Genomic DNA, 21,135 nt, shown 5'->3' on the forward strand with positions numbered 1-21,135 from the left:
AAATCAACATCTAGTTACATTTAAACTACATTTACATTGGTTAGTTTAAAGATGCCTTTCAGTTCGAGGTAACTTTAAATTTACAAAAAACTTTTGTTTCAGGTCACAAAAACATTATAGCCCCCTACAGATGAAGCAGATGGCACATGTTATCGTGAACCCAATATTTCACATCTTTCTTAGCGTTACCAACTCTTGAGGGCAATATCAGGCTCCTTAGCCGCTAAATTCTCCACAGTGTTCACCAGTTACTGGTGCTGAGCAGACAAACCCAATATGACAGCAGTGGAAGTATGACAATTCATTAAAGTTGAAGCTAGACAGACAAAGACAAAGTAATCAAGAAAAAAAGTCCTGTTTCAGGAAATACATTGATACATGAACTAAAAAGTGTAAAATCTGGTATGCTTTAGAGTTTTAGTGATATGCAATTTGCATATTGCTCATTAAGCCTGGTTTCAAAAGCTAAGATGGTGATAGCCACGATGTTCAGCATGAGGCTGGTGGCACAACAGTGGCACTTTCCCCTCTGAAATGACTAACAACTACTTTCTGCATTAATTAGGGTAGACAAACCCTTACTTCCAATCGGTGCCCACACCCTGCATTTCACAGAAAAAAATGACGAAACCTGTTAGAGGTCTACTGTTGTTTTACTTCCAAGAACTGAGACCTTTCAAACGTGAGACAGGTAACTTTGAGTCTTTGTTCCTCAAAATTTGTGTCCTGTGGTTGTCCAGTAAACTAAAGCTTTACTTATTAAATACTATCTGTGGTTCTCCATCTGGTTGATTAATGTTAATCCCCTTTCTACAGAGCAACTGGGTTGTAACCGCTGTAAACAATCATGTGGAATCTAAGCTAATAGAAAATTGAAAAAACTTAAAACCTTGAACACCCTGGCACTGCTTGTGTCATGTCTTAGCATGCAGTTCAGCTTCTTAGTTGGTAAATGTAATCATGCATGAAGAGGATGCATTAGCATGAATCATCTAAAGCTGACTAACCAATAATATTGCCTAATGTTGTATCAGACTATCCCATATTTCATTTGGTTCATGTTTTTGTGTCATGAGTCAGCAAAAACAAAATGTGTTGAAACTGCATATGGGTTGACAGTTAAGGTGGGTTCACTTTCTGCTGCCCAAAAAGTCCAATGCTGAAGCTGCTCAGTGATTAATCACCTTTTATTTTGCTTACCTTTTAAAAGTTACCTGTTTCACTGTAGAAAGTTCATCTTTGTCTCTGTTACTGAATTGTATGTAACATTTGTCAGTCTTAAACAACGTGGCATGCTTGTGGAAAACAATCACAGCATTTCACTTGTTGCACATTTTGTCATGTTACAGCCTTATTCTGAATTAATGGATTACATTTATTTTTCACCACAAGAATTTTACACACAACACCCTTTAATAACCTTTTTTTTAAGTGGAAAAGGTTTGCTTGTGGCTGTCAGTCCTGTAGTAATTTGGATTTCATGGCTTGGTTTGTGCTCTGATATGCAGTGTCAGGTATGGGATCTTTTATAGACAAGTTCCAAATCCTGTCCAGTCAACTGAATTGCCCACAGGTCGACTACTGAAGCTGAAGAGACGTCAGACAGATGATCAGTGGAAACAGGATGCACCTGAGCTCAATGCTGCCAACTGTGTCATGGCAAAGGCTGTGAAAACTCATGTTATACTATTTATTTATTTAAAATTTATTTGCAAGAATTTCAAGCAAACTTTTTATGACTTTGTAATTATGGAGTATTGTGAATTTAACTCATTTTGAAATGAGGCTGTAACATAATGAAATATAGGAACAAGTAAAGCATTGTGACTATCAGATGCACTGTACAAATAATCCCTGAGATCCAAAAACTGTTCGGAGTGCTCTGAAGGCTGAGGGTGAATAGAGGGGCTACACAAAAACCCAATATATGTCCCCTTAACCCCTAGTCTATCATGTTTCAAACACACAGATTTTCTGTGAGTTTTTGAGACTTCTACATCATCAGTGTGATTTTTGTCATGTATGGACATTAAAATTAACTTTTAAAAAAAAGTCAGATGGTCCAGTCTGCATTTTTACAAAAAGTGTAATTTTCCTCCAATTATTTTATATTTTAGGCTTTAAGGAGATATATGGATTATTTAGTTATTCCAGCACTGTCAACTAAAACTAAAAAAAATCAGTTAAACTGTATCTTTTAAAAGTTTAATATCAGAACATTCCACTTGTCGTTCAATAAGGACCTGGGCTGTGAACCATACCTATATTTCTGGGAATAAGAGGGAAAATTGCTAGATGACGACAGCACAAGGCCTCGCGGGACTTCGCACACCAGTTGGTGGCATAACAGTGGCATTTTCCCCTTAAAGGGACCCACATCTACTTTCTGCATAATTTTGGTAGACACACCTTTCTACAGTGAGAAAAGTAAGCTTTTGTTTCCCAGTGTTTGTGCGCTCTGCTTTCAGACCTTATCCACTTGTGGATAAGTGCATTCACGTTTTTTCTTAGCTAACTGTATCCCTAAGATCTCATCAAAACAAGTAACTTGGCACATGCATAACCTTATTTTTGGGCAAAGTCACCAAACATTTTAATAGCATTTTAACTTAAATTTGATCGGTAATTCTTCAGACTGTTTTATGTCTCTGTGACCATCAACATGAACGCTATATTTCATTCCCCATTCTTTCAGGTAGAGGATTCAAAATGAATGACCAGAGTGATTTTGTTTTATTTTGCTTACATAATCTGTTGATGAAGCTGTTCTTTCATTTTAACAAAATGCTGTTTATTTGAGTAAGTGAGATCTATAACATGTTATTTTATGCATTATGCTTACATTGTGTTCTCACAAAAACCAGTGTAAGAAGTCCCACCTCTTAATTATTTTTTTCTTTTGCACACATTTATACTTGTTTCAAAATCCATAGCATTTTTATACACCCCCCCCCCCCCCCCAAAAAAAAAACAAAAAAACAAAAAACAAAAACAAAACAAAAAAACAGAAACACGCCTAACTGCACAGATACACTAGCTTTCCTGCTGAATGAGGTCTTTGGCTTTCTGCAGGTTGTGATCGATGGCCCCATCTAAGAACTGAACCCAGGTCAGTTCTGACTCCCCACACACGTGACTGGACCTGAACAATGATAAACAGAGTCAATAAAAGAGCATTTTCCTCTCACATCACTCTTAGAAAGAAACCAGATTGTCCAACACTGATGTGAACAAGTCATGTTCAGTGTTCATGCAACCCGAAAAGATGTAAGACAACATGATCAAAGAAGATCAGATTCTTAGAAACTCCACCCGCCTCTTTCTCAACATTCTCTAACACACCCAACTACTCTCCCCGAGGGAAACTGGTTGACAAATTAGACAGGCACAATCTGCTTTCCAGTTTTATTTTCATGTTATGTTGTAGTGTCACTTAACCTAAAATGTCTAAGAACATTTTGTTTTGACTGTAGTGACTCTTACCTGATGATTTCCAGAACTTTCTTTAGAAGTGCTGCTAATTTACACACCTGTTGAAAAAAAACCCCAATGTCTTTATTCAGGTTCTACGTTTATATTACATGAAGAGAGAAAGAAATCATTTTATCTCCTGCTGAATTTTTAAGTTTGCTAACTTACAAAAGAACATAGAGACTCTCGGCTGCCTTTGGATCATCAACAAGCTCCTTTCATATAGTTTTCGACTGATCCATCACCTTTTTCAAGATCATCCTCACCCCATGAAGCAAGATTACTTTATAACTTTATGTAATGTGTTTTTTCTTCTATATTTCTCATTCTCATCATTCCGTCTCTTTATTAAAATGAAACTACCCTAAAAAATGAAAGACTGTTCATTTGTTTGTAAGTAAGCAAACTTAGAAATTCAGTAGAGGATCAAATAAATAATTCCCCAACTGTATAAATTCAGACTTGAGTCCCCTCTAAACACTGTTTCATAACATGTTTTTTGGATCAATACGTCAGAGATTGGACATCCTTAATATTGTCATCTCATGCACACAGCTCTGACTCTAATCACAGAAGTCCCACTCATCTACTGTCCAAACCTTTTATTTGCAAAATGTGGCCAATCAGGAGAAAGTTGGGATAAAAGGAGTCATAAAATAAAACGATTTGTTTTCAAACAGAGGATGATCTGAGAGGCTACACCACAGCCCATAATATGATAAATAAAGATTATAACAGGCCCATTTAAAAGTGTCGTTCCAATACATTTAATTTGCTGTTTAGTAAAAATACAGTCTGAGATGTGTTCAATATTTTGGAAAAAGAGTGGGAAATGAGAAAATTCAGAAGCACAAATATACTTTTTAGGAAATTATAAGTCAAGAACATTCCTTCTTGACCACAAAGAAATGCTCATGCCCTGTTTATAGTAACATTTCTTTGTTTGCTCTCAGTGTTAGCTTGTGCAACTGCAGAGTCATAAAATGATCCCTTTTCATGATTGTCAGACATAACAGATTAAATGCTGCTCCCTTATACGTCAAACTTTCTTTCACAAAATGCATGAGGTCATCAGGAGGGAGGGGCAAGCTAGCAATTTTTAGGAAACTGTGTAAGCGGGCAACAGTGGACAAATGGTAGTTTCTCCTACCCATTTACATCAGAGCAGGTGTGTGTGTCCACATTTAAAAAATGAAACACTCAGATCACTGTCAGCTTTTTCAGGTGGCTGACTTTGTGAACTTTTGATCAGAGCTGTAACCAAAGCGTTCTTAATCCCATTGGATGAAAGTGTGTCTTACATTGGTTTCGACGCCATTATAATCCATGGGGGGGTAGAGACAAAGGGCCAGATCATCAACGCTAAGGAGAAAAGACAGCCAACGACAAAGGTGAGTCTGCATGTTTGTGACATCATTAAAACCTGCACCTTAATTATGACCCCAAACACACATTTTGATTTGCATTATGGAAACCATAATTATTTATATAAGAACATATAAGAACATCTGCATTAGTTAAAGAAGTATAAGCATCCAGGGTCTAACTGTTAGAAATTTTGTGCTGTTTAGTTCTTTTTGTTTCTACTAGTGTGAAGTCAGGACCCCTGTGTGTGTGTGTGTGTGTGTGTGTGTGTGTATGTTTGTATGCATGTGCCTACCCAGGGCTGATTTCTTTGCTGATATCAGCCAAGTCGTCAAGCTGTGACACGTTCTGAGGAGTGCTGAAGTCACCGTTGGATTTGACAGCTGATGTAAGTTTCCTCAGACAAGCTGCTGCTGCTTTTATCAGTCCCTGGCACGCACCAATCACCTGCCGATCGTTCTCTGACCAGTACATATCCTGGTTGCCTCGAGGTTCATCTCCGTCCTGGTCATCATCGAGTACGTCGTTGAATGGGTCTTCACCCTCAGCTAATGCCTGATGGGATTTGATAGGCAACATATTTACCATTACAGTTCTTATGAGGGGTGAAACTAGACCAAAACTATACCAGAATATAAACATGTTAAATTTTGCTGTAAAGTTGGAGTCTATGGGGACTCACTTTCTTTCATCAGCCAGCTTCAAGTGCACTTTCTGGCACTGCTGGCTTTATTATTATAAAAACAATACACAAAGAAAACTTCTAAAACTGAACGAATAATAATAATAATAATAATGATGATAATAATAATGTTCCTTTTGGAATAAAGGCCTAGTTATAAACACCAGAGCAAATATGAAATTCACAGTGTGTGTGTGTGTGTGTATACCTGTTCAATTTCCTCTATGGCATCTTTCACAACTCGAACCTCACACGACAGAACCACGACCACTGCTGCCTTATTATCTAGAGAAGATCAATACACCCATTATTAAAACCTTGTAAAACTTTGAGCAAAATTACCAGTTAAAGACTAGAATCCTCCTATATCAATATTTAAAGCTTTCTTATTTTGTGTATCAGCTAAAACACTTGTCTGACGGCAGATTTTTTGATCACTTAACTGTGATGCTGAAAATTTGCGGATAAATGTACTTTCTCTGTTTTCATGTTTCTAGCATCATTTCTAACAATCCAAAAATGAATATAAATGGATATAAATGGATCAAATGGATCAAATTCACACCTGTTCTTATTAAATGTAGACATTTTGATTTTGATGAAATAGCTTATGGCACTGATACACAGACTGGGAGTTAGACTGGGAGAAAAACATCCCCACCTGCAGGCTTAATGGTAATACTGCCATTGCTGTCATAATCAATGTAAAGGCATATAAAGCATAATCAAAGTAAAGATATCTCCTGCTTCTAATATTAACATGTAACTTCAAAGCAGTGGCGTTCCGTCAAGCCAAGCACATAAAACACACAAAAGTAAACAAATCTCTGTCCATTTATGTCACAGTGCTGTCATGAAGCCGTCTTGTGGCCACAGCTGGCTATCACCGCTTAAAGATCCACTTGTTTCATAATCATAGGAAACTGCAGCTGTCTCCATTTTATTGGTTTATCCGTCTCAATTAACAATGACTGGAGCCGATTGGCCACCTTTTCTCTGGTGGTTTGCACATATGCATTGTGGATAAACCTCAGCTCTTTGACAGCTGTCACTGGGTCCACTTTCACTGCTCTGGGATCAGTTACGATCTGCACGCCCTGTGGAAACACAACTAGCATTGGCAAGTAGACAGGTTCCTGCCATTTATCATCATAGTTTCCTCTTGCTAACCAGCTTGGCCAACATGTTTGATATAGAGATAGAGAAGATGAAGAGTGAAAAAACTGTTAATAATGCCTTTAGTACATTAGCTAGGAAAGCTGACCATGATGGAGAAAGGCAGGCATCTCTGACTATATCTAGTCTAAAAAAACAAGCAAAACGACCAGGTGCTGGCTCAGCTAGCACTGTATACTTAAAAAAAAAAATCAACTTGTAGGGTTGTGTTTCAGAGCTCATGAACAACCGTTTGTTTTTGTTTTTTCTGCAATATGTGGTCCTCACAAGACAGCCATGACATGCTTCATAAAATATGATGCTGAACATTAAACTTAAATATGAAATATTTTAAATAAGCTCAACCTTAAAGATAAGCAGCAATAATATTAATCAGTTTCAGTATCAGAACACTTTTCTGCAGAATACTTATTTTTACTTTGATACTTCATGCATAATTTTTCCAAATTTATAGTGTTTCATTGCTTCTTTTCCTAAAACCCCACTGTTTCAAAGTATCATAAAGAACTCCCTGAAAGGCTGGAGTTAAACATCATTTTACTGGTTTGTTTTGTTTTGTTTTGTCTTTGTCAACGGACCTTTTGACAACTGAGGGAACTGGTCGCAGGCAGACCACACTCCTCCTGTTGACATCAGCTGTTCTTGGCTGAGGCTGGAAGAAAGTGTTGGAAAGAGAACGAGGAAGAAGATGATAAATTAAGAAGAAAATAAAACAGAAAGGGGAATATAAAGAAAATACCTTACAACTTACTGTTTTTGTTTTGCTTAAAATAGAAATATAATCTCCTAAATCTGAAGCTTTTATAAATGTTTACTCCTGGTGGTGCTTCTGCAACAAAGAGTAAATATATAATCTACCTTTGGTTTATAAAGTAGTGCTGTCAGCGTTAACGTGTTGAAACGGGCTAATCTAACGTGGCTTAAACATGTTAACGCTGTCATCACAATTAACGAGATTAACAATTAATCCACCTGGAGCACAGACTGACTCAAAATCCCTGAAATGTCTCTGTCACAGCATTTTAGGCAGTTTGTCCTAGGTTTGTCGATTCTGCACTCCAGATGGGTCTGCGCTAACACCGAGTAACCCCTTACACGGGTGCATTAACGCATTAATGTGGACAGCACTCATTTTTTTAATCACGGGATTTCCCCAAGTCCTATTTTGGTGCTACCTGTTGATTCTAAAAAATTATATTTTTTAGCCATTAAATGTTCAGAAATGACAGAAACATGACAGATTTCTGAAAAATATGGTCGTACAAACTCAGTACCATTACATCTGAACCATGTAGTCACCAGCCAGGAGAGATCCGGTTAAATCTCACAGTGAAAACAGATCGTTTAATTCACCTTAAAACTCATGTCCTTACATAAGTAACTGTAATATGCAGAATTTGTTTCTTTTGCCTGGTGTGATTTTTATATTCTGACAGATTTCTATTATGGAGGAATGTAAACCATTGCAAACAAATAACACCAACAAACAACAAAATATCAGCATCGATGCAAGCCTTATGCTATTTTCTTTACCTTGTTGTTTACCTTGTAATCATTGAAAGACAAAATTAAAATTTCCAAATTTCCCAGGTCCCACATGTAAAACGCTGGGTTTGGTGTGCATACCTTTCTAGAGGTGCGCTCATTATGACCTCTACCAGTTGTGCAACTCCCTCTAGAACCTCGACAGTAGCATCTCTGACCAGTCGGCGCAGAGCCAGCCCTGAGACACCAAGAGAACAGAAGGTCAAAACACTCTGACACTGAAGTCACAATAAAGGTATAGATCTACATGTATTTCAAATCAACTCACAACACAATAAATGTTGACAGCATCAGCATCAAGGAAGTTATAATGACTGTTTCTGTACATAAGTTTTATTTTTTAGTTCTCAACCACTGAATCACACTTGTTCTATTCAAACCAAATGTGAAGTGAAGTATTTGTGCCATGTGATTATACAGAATGAGCTGTAAGTTCAAAAATTATGTTACTATTACTTAATTCCCGTCTCTGGTTGTACTTTGGAGGTTGCAGTGGCTAAAAGCGGTGAATAAGTAGGTAAGGACGCATCAGTCTTCTCCAGTCCGATTCAGACACCTCAGCTTCAGATACCTACTGATACCAGTGTTAAATTATCAAGCTGTACACTTGAATGTAAATGGCCTGTATTTGTATAGCGCTTTACACTACATTCAGTCATTCACACACACACTCACATTCACACACCACTCCAGGAAAAGACTAGAAATCAATCTCTACACTTAAGGCAATATCAGGTTAAACCTAAACAATTCTTTCCTAAATTTGTGAAATATAATGTGACAAATAAATGCATCCATGAATACAGTTTGCTTCATTTATATTGCATAATTTTAGTAGTAAAATAACAAAAATATATATTTATGCTATTTATTTGTGAGACTTTAACACTGAGCTTAAGTGTGAATACTGCTGTTGCTACATTGGATATATTTTCTTTCCTCCCCCCTCCCCTCACTTTGTCTCACTGTGAGTGGCGCAGAGATGCACAGTGTGTCCTTAAAAAGTCTGAGGAAACTAGACAAATAGAAGACGAGTTTGCCTAAGAGAGTTCAGGCTGTGCTAAAGAATAAGAAGGGTCATACCAAATATTGACTTTGATGCTTGTTAGAATTATACAAACTGTTTTTGCTTCATTAACTGTATTGCAGTCTATAATTGCACATTTCAATAAGTTGTTCCTATTTTCCAAAAAAAAAAAAAACCTCAGGGGTGAGTGAAGACTTGTACTACCGTAGTAAACACAGAAGCGCATCGCACTGAAGTAAATAGACAAACCCACAGACAGGCACTTGCTCTGGCTTTTGGAGTCTGGATTAGATTGACAAGTGTATTGCGATATTCTGGCATTGTGAAATGGTCCAGAAACCTGAATGCAGTGCAACGTATTCACCTCGCTCGTCTGAATACAACATTACTATTCTGCTGTTCACAGGGTTTTACCTTGGCTCTTAGGTAGCCAGTAATACACTGTAGACAGTGTGAGGATGCTCTTCATGATGGACTCTGCCAGCTTCTCTCCATCCTGGAGATTGTGGAGGAAAAACAGACAGAGAACAAATGATGTGCTGGTCTTTAGAAGGTTTATGTGGAAATTCAAGACCCTGAGATAAATGACAATAATTTATGGCTCCAAGTAAGAGCTCAGCTCACATTACAGAAATAATCTGACCTGTTGTGATGGCAGAGGAGGCTTGGAGAAGGCCAGGCTGAGTTTAGTGGCTTCCTGGGACACTGCCTTCACTGCCTGATCTGTTGACACAGACAGTTGCATCGTGTAACAACAAGACCATGAAGGAAGGAATTCTCCTAATGCTTTTTTTCTTTTCTTTTTTTTAATATCAAATAAGTCATTTCAAAAACATTATAAAAACAATGCAAATACATTTCTCACAAAACATTTACTGTAACGAGACATGAACATCATCCAGTTGTCAAAGGATGTTCAAAAGTCTAGGAGCTGAAACAGCAGCAAGAGATCATGATACTCAACTCAAAGTGTCCCAGAAGTTGGAGAGGTTGAATGCTCCATCGGACTCGTTTGATTCTCCATCTGCGAAGGAAAAAAAAATGTTCTAAATTCTCGGTTCTAGTTCTTAAGCTAAACTGCAGAGGAGTCGTCTTCTTTTGGCTGCTCCGTCGATCATCTGTCTTCATCTCATCCTGTCCCTGCATGCTCTTCTGTCATACCAAACCTTGGCATGTCTTCCTTCACTACATCCATGAATCTTCTCTGTGGTCCTTTTCTCCTGCCTGGCAGCTCCATATACAACACCCTTTGCCTAGGATATTCCATATCCCTCCTCTGCACATGTTCAAAGCATCTCTGCCTTGCCTCTCTAACTTTGTACTGCTCAGTCTGATCTGTCCATCTGATGTACTCATTTCTAATCTTGTCCATACTGATAACTCCAAAGAAATTCTTAAACTCTGCCACCTCCAGCTCCACCTCCTGTTTTTTTCCCACTTTAGTCCCACTGTCTCCAACCCAGACATCATAGAAGTTCAAACTACGATCTTGTAAACCTCCCCTTTCACTCTTGCTGCTATCCCTCTATCAAAAAGTTCACCCGTGACACCTCGTCTCCAGCCTGCTTGAAATCTCTTCTTGTGCACTGTCTGTTGTTTTGGATGGTTGACCCCCAAGCCTACTCATCTAACCTTCACTACCTTTACTCCTTGCAACTTCACTGTTATCAAAGTGCAGAGAATTATTTTCAGTACAAACAATTATTACAATAATTTATTCTTTAAATAATCTAATTTCAACTTTTGAAATAGGAGAATTAGCTTCTATTGCTGTTTAAAATCACTGTAAAATGGATAAGCGGTCAGAAAATATGATTTAAAGACAACTCCATGGCACAAAAAAATTATTTCTTTCTTACAATCTTTAATATTTAAGGGTTTCTTGGGTTAAAGCTGTCAGTTTTGATCAGACTCATCTTCTCAAGTGTTAACAGAAGTCAGTGCATTTCTGTGTCATTTCTGGACATTACTTTGGAGAAAAAAAAAAACATATTTGGGCTTTTACATACTGGGTTTTCTTCAGGGGGAAGACCAAAACCTCCCATGTACAGAAAAACACGGACCTCATACTAAATAATTAATAAACTACATTGAAAAATTCAATAATTAAATGATCAACTACAATTAGCTAGCCACTGCTTTGGACATAATGAAATGTCTGAATATTTTGATGACGAAGTAGATGTTTTGAATTTATGGCAGTAACTAAAGGGCCACTTAGGGCTGAGTGGCGCTTTAGTTCATGTCTGTATGTTTGTCTTGATAAACATTTTTTTCGTATTAAAATGTCTGATATTGTCCATTTTGTCATTTTCGTATTTCATCTTTACACTCTTTTGTAAAAGCAAACCTTTAAGTATTCTTATGTCCTGCACAAGCAGTTGTTTTTGTTCACAAAACTGACTCATGAAACACACTCTATATACCGAGTAACACTGAGGTCTAATGTCACATTTAGGTCAGTTAAGATGAGGACAAGATAATATAACTGAAAAAGCAAGACAAAAAGCCCCAACCTCCATTTTCTACAAAACCTGGGAATAAAAACCTGAATAAAAGCGAACAGGAATTAGCAGCTAAATGTAGCTGGGTCACGTAATAAAGTGCCAAATGTCTTTATCGCTGTATGTTACATTAGTTAAATCCCCGTCTTTGTCTGCTAACAAACAGCAGTCAAACTCGTTAACTGCTGCTAAACTCACGAATTGCGTTTAACAAACAGTTAAACTCGTAAATCTACAACAGCTAACATTAAAGTTTATACCAATGTTAGCACATATTTTAGCACATATATTAGCACGTTTAGCTAGCTTGACATAAGCTTTTATGGTTAAGCAGTTTCATTTGTGACAACACAGACAGATAATGTGGCGCAGTTACCTCTGACTCGGTCTCGGATACAGTTGATGGAGTTAACCAGATTCCGCAAAGACACTTTTCCACCACAACTATCAGCACTCATGTCGCCAGAGTTTGTGGATCGTACATGCGTGTTGTGGAACTACATAAGGGGAGCCCGTTGATAGGGGGACAAAAATAAATGAAACAACGGCGCCGCCGGACATACCCGGCTGCCATTCAGCCAGGAGTGCAGCAGAGGGCGCCAACGAGCTAGTCTTCAAAAACTATTAAACAAGTTTACCTACCTCAAACCAAACAAACAAAGACATTACAAGTCTTTAGTTCACAGTTGTGCAAGATGTTTGCTTTATTTATCTATAAATTCTTAGCAGGGATGAATTATTCTACACAAATTATTTTGTAGGTCTGCGTGTTATAAAGCCATACACTGTTATATAACAACCCCAGTAATGATCTATTTATTAAAAATCAAAGTATATTAACACCACATCGTCAAGTGAAAAACAATACAAATTGTAAGTACACATTAAACACATTAAGTAAACAAACTGTCATTTACTATTAATGCAGTGGTATAGAGAGGTTATCTGTAAGCACAAGATACATATAAAACCAGTTAATCAGAGGATTAACGATTTAATGATTAAAGTTAATTTATTTAATTCAATCTCAAATTTGAAGACATTAATTTGGCTGCTTGATGAAAAAGAAGACTCCGGTCCCGAATCCCATCAGGCACAAAACGACACTCACACCGAAAAACACGGCTGCAGGGCTCACTCTGCTCCTCTTATTTTCCTTCAACTCTGAAAATAAATAAAATAAATATTTTATTTGTGTATTTTGAAAATGACTGAAAATTGCATCTGTTTATGTCTAAAAAGGCCTTCTTGTAATAATTCTATGACTGCTGTTATTTAAGGTAAACTTGGGAAGCCAGATTACTTTTTTTTTATATATAGAGTCTGCAAAGGAGGCATTTATCACAATAAACAGATATCTGTGCAAGACTGCAAATAATCTGTTAGCAAAGCTTTTAATGTTTCTAAACTGCATTCGAGCAGGCTTTGGTTGTATGCAGGTAAAGGTGTGAAAAAAGGATTATGCTTCAGTCAAGAAAACACTGGCTTTCATGTGAAAGCTACTCAGTTTTTCTTTAGCCTTTAAAAATTTACCTACATTTACCAACAGGAAATCTTTTCCTGGATATCCTCTAGCTAGCCCAAAAGCCCCTAATATTGGCATGTTGCACATGTCAGCAACCAAAGCCAAACATATTTTTTGCTTGAGGCACACTTGGACTCATTGTAGTTTTCTCCTAAGTTGTAAGTGCTGCAACTCTGCATCAGCGCTGGTGTGGGAATAGAAAAAGTCAAATGAAAAAAATCACAGAGATTTTTTCTTTGTATGTTTTTAAATTTTCTTCAGGATTCCTTATTTTTTAAAAAAAACTGTTGCACCTCTTCCCTCTCTCTAAGCTGGATATTTCTGAGCTCCAGCATTAACATGACCGAACCCTCTCATAGATCCATGCCTCCAACCAAGAGCGAGGTTTACAAAAACCATATTACAATACAAATCAAGTGAATTGTGATATCATTTTTGACATGTGCAACTGCTTAGAAGGGTGACAATAGGAAGCATAAATAAAATATAAGACATCAGATGGTAGATGGAGGGTTCCCCAATTCACAGAACATGAATGTTAGGAGGCTGCTTTTTGCTTCAAACAGCTTTACTTTAGTTGCTAATCTAGGACGTATGAAAGCGATAATGTTGCAGACCTTACATGTAAAAAGAAAAATGTAATCTAACACAGTACTGGTATTGCAGGAGGGTTCTAAAATTGGTATCGTCACCTGATTGTCTACTGGGGAGAATCTCAAGAGTCCTTGGCTTATTCATAAAAACAGTTCAGTTCAGTTTAATTCAATTTTATTTATGAAGTGCCAAATCACAACAGCAGTCACTTCAGGCACTTTATATTATAAGGTAATAATCCTACCCCAGCTCTTGCTGATAGGCACTTGCGCAGCTTGATGCTCCACCATGCAGATATAATAGTCTCCAGGTTTTGGAGTGAACAGAAGCGTAGAAATCATGTGGAATGTCCCATCACGATTGTGACGATAACGTAAGTTTGCCACGCCCTCTGTGAGCTCCACTCCATTCTTGGTCCATGTGAAGTTGATGGTGGGTGGGTAGAAATGGTTGGCCACACAAAAGAGAGTGTTCATCACACTGGCCTCCCCCTCATACCGGGTATAGATGTAGATGTCAGGAGGATCTGGTCAAAGAGTGACACATTTCATACTTTTAGAGCAAAATCCCCCCCAAGAAATATTACCTTGATAGAATTAAGAATATATAACAAATTTACAAATTTAAAATGTAAGACATTGACAGAGACATTTAAGCATCTAAAAAAATGAAAATTGTATTTTCTTTTGCATTTTTTTTTTTGCCAAACATTGTTGGTGCCAGAGGTTATTTTAATATTTAAACGTGACTATTACCATAATAAAAACTGCAAATGTGCCAGTAGAAGCCAGAGGGGCTCCTAATGGGACTGTAGCATTTTTAAATGAGTTGCTTCTCTGTCATCATCTTTCTGCAGGTTACATGTTCATCACAAGGTTATAGCCGTTAACTAAACCAAAACTAACAACTAAAACTAGGCACAAAAAACACTCAGAAATTAAAACATAAGCCAGGCTTCTGATTTAAAAATATGATAAAAGAAAAACTAAATACTTTGTTTACAAACCAACCGAAAAAAAGAAATAAATATATGAGAATTTTGAGGTCAGGAGGCCTTATTGATACATTTATTAATTTCAAGGCTGAACCATGAAATAATTGCCAGAAAATTCTGAGTGTTTATTGAGCCTTCTGATGAGAAACAAATATTAATTTGCATATGAGAGTTTTCACTTATGTCATATTTGCTACATCAGGCAGTTTTTTGAACATTTATTCCTTAAAATTATATTGTGTAATTAACTCGTAAAGTAAATAAACGTACTAAATATAAAAAGGTAATAAATAAAGATGGGAACAGACTGCTTTTTCACTGTCAAGTTCATACGCTATGGCAGACAGACTGCAAAAGTAAAGCTTATATGGAAACAATCTAAACATTAATGGTGTTATTCTGTAGACATCATGTTGTGCAGTCAGCGGAGTAATAACAAAGCTAAAATGCACTATTGACAGTTTAATTTAATCTGTGCTAAGAAGCAGAATGAGATATCCAGCAGTGCATGGTTATAATTCACAGACATAATGGGCTGGATTGAAAAGAAATGATTTGTACCTGTGCTGACCTCCAGAATATTTTCTCATTGCCACTTGACCCTCTTTGAGCTTTGTTTTTCATCATCACCAACTATGCTGCACTTTCATTTGAGAGAAACTCCGAACACTAAAATAACAATCTACAGAGTCAGGCAGCTATTCTCTGTGAGTTTGCCACACGAAATGACACCACACACATTGCATTTGTTCATCTTATCTATAATTTCTAAGAAAATGCTGGCATAAGCAGAAGAGTTCAGTTTATGGAAGGAGACTGCCTTAGAGTAGTTTAGAAAGGCCACTGTAACACAAGTTTCAAGCTAATTTAATAGTATATAATTACTTTTCAAAGGTGATTCTGTCTCAATATATTTTTCAAGCCAGAGAGAAGGTCACTGATTAGCTGTGTAATTAAGGCTCCACCAGTCTAGCACCTGCCTGGAGCACTTAGTTTCAAAGCAGCTTGTGTAAGTAAGTCACAGAAAAGAGATATTTTAAACCCGGTATGTGCTCTCTTAATTCTTTCTGGTTACATCTGCTTTCAGTTGGATCAACAGAGTTCTTTCTTCCCCTCGATCAGGCTGAGCTAAATAAATGCTCGCAATGAAGTGTGCCAAGATCAGTACCTTGCCGTAGGGGAGCGCCGGGATCAGCATTTTTTGCTTTACCCAAAACGCTGTGACAGTGTGCAGTGCTGGCTTTGGCGAGTTCATAAGCCATTTTCTGGATGTCTTTTGCAGGTTGTGGCAAGTGAGGTAACACCCACACTATCTCTTTCTTGTTGAAATCGGCATATGCAACCACGTCGTCGTCAACAACAACGTCCACCCGCACATCATCAGATTCATAGCATCCATAGATGTAATGGAAGTTGTGGGACTGTGCTGAAAAGAAGAAGGTGCAAAATGAATAGACGATGGAAGCAGTTCAAACATTCTACACACTGATTTCCCCGACCTTAACTGCAGCCAACAGGCTGGTAGGGGGTGTAGCTCTTCTACTCAGTATATGCTAGTTTGAAATAAAAGAGTAGTTTTTATTGTTGTTAATTAATGAATTACTGGCTAACTGGCTAATTTAAGTCAACTCTATGTCAAGTGAGGACACAACACTTTTCTTCTAGAGTTGTTTTGTATTCACTCGTTCTTTAGGTTTAGGCACTAAAATTGTTGCGTTTACCAAATCACTGTCTTTGCTTGAACTACCATATTTACTGAGCACTTCACAGGTGTCCATATGTGATTAGCTGGGAATGATAGACCTCACTCACTTTTAGCAAACCCCGGTTAGCTGTTTTCCCCTGTTTGCAGCTCGTCTTATCTTCACTTAGGCTAACAGCCTCCAATCTGCTTAATCTGCTGCTGTCTCTTTCACACTGCTCCAATTGCAGCTACTTGAACAGAACAGAATACCTGTTCAATCAGTCATATTAATTTCACCTGAATCTGCTGACAAAATACCTTTCCATGTCTCCTTTATTATGCTATAGGACAGTACCCTTTAATCTTTAAATGTATGCACTTTAAAGTTTCAGAGCTCTAATGAGCCATCACATTATAAATACACTTAGCACAGCGAGTGCACTCAGCACTAAAATAAATATATTAACTTGAATTAAAATGTTTATTTTACCACTCTGTGCACTAAATCAGCTGATTATTAATTTTCTGTAGCATTAATTGCCTGTCTTATTTGCAACAGTGTCGCATTTTACCATTACATCGTTATGTTGTTCATCACCATTTTCTCATCATTATCTGACGTCTATGGTGACGTCTATCTGTGTCTATGGTTGGGGCAGGTCAGCGTAGGCTGCACTCACAACGATCAATTTTTTTGAGGAAAGAGTCATGCGACGTGTCAAACACCCCTTTTCATGAGTATGCACAGAACCTGAAGCAGAAAGCAGAAAGCTAAGGAACACTGTCATGGCACACATTATCTCCAACTGGGGTTTTAGGTTTGGTCAAGCCCCTAATGCATACAGAGCTTGGCTGTGCTGCACTTTCTTCACAGTACAACCCCCCAGGCTACCGGCATGCACTCCAATATGCTGACATAAACAGAAACCAGCAGCCTGTAATCATTTGGTAAAATTGAGGCATTTGTTTTATTTCAAACTTTAAACTGAAACAGCATTTTTCACATTTTTTTTAAAGGTGAAAATATATAACAATTCCATTATGACAGTTATTCTAACCTTTCAACTTGAGCCAGGCAGACATATTGTTTGGCTGACGTTGTGTGCAAATACTGGCCTGACGCAGATATACATGGATATAAGTGCTGATATGATAAATTGCTAATGTTTTTTTTTTTGTTTTTGCAGAACACAATGCACAAAAACATCTGTCATCACATTTTATCTATTTCACCTTAGTGTCTGCAGGTAACTAAATATGTAACAGAAGTGAACAGAAAGTGGTGTTGTGCCAAACTCTATCTTCATGATAAAGTGCTAACAAGCTTAGGAAATTATACCAATGATTCTGTCATTTTGCCTCTGTACACCACCACAGTGAAGATGTCACTGAAGTGCAGACTTTCAGAATTAATTCAGGGCTTTACAAAAAGAGTAGCATTAGCTGTTCGGGAATTACACCCTTTTTTTATACAAAGGCCTCCATTTTTATTTAGTTATGGGCCTGATGGTTGTTAGGTGAGTTGGTAGCATCTGTATTGTGAGAGCTACAAACACAACACAGAATTTTAATCCCCTAAAATCCTCTTTAAAAATTCCAGAATTTCAGGCCCTACTTCCAGCCAGCTATGTAATGCAATAAAAACTGTTGAATGTCACATTGCTAAATGTAATTTAAATGTACAACAGATTATTTTTGTAAACTCAAAGCAAATGTAAGAATTGGAGTCGACATCTTGATCTAACAGTTAGTCATTTTGTCAATTTTAAAACATCAAATTTAACTAGCACTGGCTGAGCTCAACAAGACATTCCAAACTACTCGCATTTTACCATGTGACTGGTGTTCAGCAAACATTTCCTGAGAAAGACATATTTAAATTCAAGTTCTTGTTTTTTCTTCCTCTTGTATTTTCACCTACTGTAGCACAGCTCTATAACTAAAGTAGACCGATGTTTGTTTTTTTACCTTTTGTAATCCTTTACTAACTGTGGCTTTTAAAACATGTTTCATGAAGACCACCTATGCAGCTATACCTGCAAAATAAACAACAAACATCTACACTAAGTCATTTTTAATTCTGCAGGATACTTCCACTTTCTTATAGCTGAGCTACTCACAAAAAGCCAAGTGACAGTCGTAGCCTTACTTTGTATATATCCACAAGCAGCTCCAGCACTCAAAATCAGTGCAATCACAGAAAGAGCCATCCCTGTTAAAAGGCTTGTATCTCAGCAGCAGCTCCAAAGATAAACAGCACGGTGTGCAGAAAGCCAAGAAGAAATGATTACACCTCTGTATTTGGGTAGAACAGGAAGTTATGGGCAAGCTCTGTAGAGGGCTGAAAAGAGTCAAATTAGAAGTGAAACTACAGCAAAGCTGTCACATTGTGAACAACATTTTGTTTCAAGCGTTATAAGAATTATGCTTGTTTTTTGGCAGTTATATCGATAGATAGATCGATAGATCGATAGATCGATCGATAGATAGATAGATAGCTGTATTGTGATTGTGTATTGTTTTTTTTACATTTCTAATTGTTTTGTTGTATTTATCGTAGCCACACCAGATAACTATATGTTATTGCTAACTCAGGAGGTTAAAGCCTCCTCCTTTGGATGCTAATCATGAGGACTGCAGGTGTTTCCTGTTGGCAGATATTGATTTTGTCTGGCTTCCTCTTCCTCCTCGGACAGTCATTGTTTAAATGAGTCGTTCTCATACTGTTTCTTGCCTGGCCTCTGTCACTTGTCAAAAAGAGTTAACATCCCCTTGGTCTCTATTTTGTTTTACATGAAAGAGTGACAATCACAAAGGATCCTGTTTTAATTAAAAAGAATTGTTCTCTTTTAATCTTCCCCCTAAATGTATTTGTGTTTTCATTTTCAAAATGAAAAATGTTCAGATAGGGCGTCGTCGTGCAGTCACCTGTCATTTCTCATCGTGTGAGTCTCATTAACTGTCAGGTTTACGATCTCAGGTCAGCTACACTGAAATCTCAGCAGTCTGGATCTTATCGGCTCTCACTTTTGTGAAGTCATAAAACCACAGTCCCTGTATTGTACACAAACTCCCTTCTTATTTCTCTTAGTGTTTAAAGTTCTTCCAGTAGTTATAACATTTGCACGTTAAACAATTGCAACAGAAGAAGTTAAAAAATGCTGTTGGATGCTGTAGATGATTGATGGTTCTGGGAAAAGAAAGTTTATGCAGTACACCAAAAAGACCACTCAGAAGCAACAGGCACCTGGGTCTTTTTGAAAGGTTTGGATTTTTAAAAAATAGATACTTATGTAAATGCTAATCCGAGATATCAGGTTCAAAAAATAATGTTCTCAGCAGAGTAGAAAATAAGAGAGTTGAGTTAATGGGGAAAAAAAATGTCTACGGTTGTAGTTTTTAGTTTTACTTTTAGTCATATCCATATCAGATATCAAATATCATGATAGAAAAGCAGTTTATTAGAGAATGCTGCTTTGTATGCTCAGTCACAGATGTGTTCAGCGTGCCCACATGTAATAGACTCTCAGACTGAGCTCACATAAGGTTACATGTTTATGAATCATCTTAATCTGATCATTTTACAGCAGTGGTGTCACAATAGATTCTATTGTGTGAGTGCGAGAAGAAAGCATTTCCATGGACACTACTTGTTTTGTTCAGCTGTGGGAATTTTTAATGTCATAGGAGTGTCTGAAAGCTTTATCGTGTTGCAAACTTGAAGCTGAGGTGATTTATTGCAGTTTGTTTGATACCTATCACTAACTGGATGGCAGCTGGAAGGTATTGTGTTTCTCAAATACACAAAGCAACATAGTGACAGTAGATTATTAACATTATCTTATAAGCTATACTATGGAGAAATATTTACCCTAAAAGGAGCAGTATTTGATAATACCAAGCACCAACTTCATGAAAATCTCCCATAGATTTCCAGTCAGATTTGAGTGGAATGGTGATATTTTTGTTTCCTAGCCAGGAACTGCTTTACAATTTCTACAGAACTAGTAACAGAGATTTATTGTGTTTATTACTTCATTCATGTACTGCCTGTCATTAACAAGAAGTCAATATCATTGGCTCTAAACAGTAAAAAAACATTATTCCTCGGCATTGTCATATCTTTCCAGTCATGTTGGACTCATGGTTGACTTACTACAGCCGAGTACAGATCACTATGGCATTACTGAGAGTTGAAAAACTGTCTAAAGTCTTTCATCTTTAATAAAATGATCAGCGTTCTGCTCTACCAGCTGTAACAATTGAGTTTAACATCCAGGCATCCATGAAAACAAATTTATGACATTTAACGGAGTTAGAAGTTAGCAGGAAGTTAGCTTGCTAGCTTCTATCTAAATACAATATAGCATGTCCTGACTGCGGGGTTTTGGAAACAAATTAAAACGTACAGTCTGTTATCACTTCCAACATAAATGAAGACAGAAAACTAAACAGCAGTGACATTTGTAGGGTTACTGAAGTTTGGCTAGCTGGTATATAATGATGTGCTACGTGACTACTAGCGACACAGCTATGTTAGCATAATATAAACAGGCTAACTTTTTTTC

General features: G+C 37.3%; 2 protein-coding genes across 2 annotated transcripts; both read right to left on the minus strand.

The window, feature by feature from the left end:
- Positions 1-2,766: 2,766 nt before the first annotated feature.
- On the minus strand, positions 2,767-12,290 carry ccndbp1 (cyclin D-type binding-protein 1). Its single transcript, XM_085160101.1, has 11 exons — positions 12,147-12,290; positions 10,231-10,290; positions 9,910-9,989; positions 9,681-9,762; positions 8,321-8,417; positions 7,273-7,346; positions 5,727-5,803; positions 5,132-5,391; positions 4,773-4,833; positions 3,484-3,530; positions 2,767-3,142 (listed from the first exon to the last, which is right to left on the minus strand). Exons 1-11 carry the CDS (start codon positions 12,226-12,228, stop codon positions 3,034-3,036), a joined length of 1,029 nt encoding a protein of 342 aa, XP_085016227.1. The 5' UTR covers positions 12,229-12,290; the 3' UTR covers positions 2,767-3,033.
- A 445-nt stretch (positions 12,291-12,735) lies between these two features.
- LOC146518165 (H-2 class II histocompatibility antigen, A-U alpha chain-like) lies at positions 12,736-19,000 on the minus strand. Its single transcript, XM_085160102.1, has 4 exons — positions 18,717-19,000; positions 16,052-16,309; positions 14,134-14,415; positions 12,736-12,934 (listed from the first exon to the last, which is right to left on the minus strand). The coding sequence occupies exons 1-4, from the start codon at positions 18,775-18,777 to the stop codon at positions 12,813-12,815; spliced, it is 723 nt and encodes a 240-aa protein (XP_085016228.1). The 5' UTR covers positions 18,778-19,000; the 3' UTR covers positions 12,736-12,812.
- Positions 19,001-21,135: the final 2,135 nt, after the last annotated feature.

Source organism: Neolamprologus multifasciatus, chromosome 5, assembly GCF_963576455.1.
Source record: "Neolamprologus multifasciatus chromosome 5, fNeoMul1.2, whole genome shotgun sequence".
In the NCBI taxonomy this organism is placed as follows: domain Eukaryota; kingdom Metazoa; phylum Chordata; class Actinopteri; order Cichliformes; family Cichlidae; genus Neolamprologus; species Neolamprologus multifasciatus.

Bases quoted from the DNA above. Each gene is read 5' to 3' on its own strand.
- LOC146518165 (XM_085160102.1), bottom strand. From the start codon at position 18,777: ATGGCTCTTTCTGTGATTGCACTGATTTTGAGTGCTGGAGCTGCTTGT. The intron at 16,310-18,716 runs GTAAGGCTACGA...TCTTCTTTTCAG, and splicing joins TGCTTGTGGATATATACAAA to CACAGTCCCACAACTTCCAT. The intron at 14,416-16,051 runs GTACTGATCTTG...CTCTTTGACCAG, and splicing joins CGGCGCTCCCCTACGGCAAG to ATCCTCCTGACATCTACATC.
- ccndbp1 (XM_085160101.1), bottom strand. From the start codon at position 12,228: ATGAGTGCTGATAGTTGTGGTGGAAAAGTGTCTTTGCGGAATCTGGTT. The intron at 9,990-10,230 runs GTTGAGTATCAT...CTGTGTCAACAG, and splicing joins CAACTTCTGGGACACTTTGA to ATCAGGCAGTGAAGGCAGTG. The intron at 5,804-7,272 runs GTCCGTTGACAA...GATCTTCTCTAG, and splicing joins GTTCCCTCAGTTGTCAAAAG to ATAATAAGGCAGCAGTGGTC.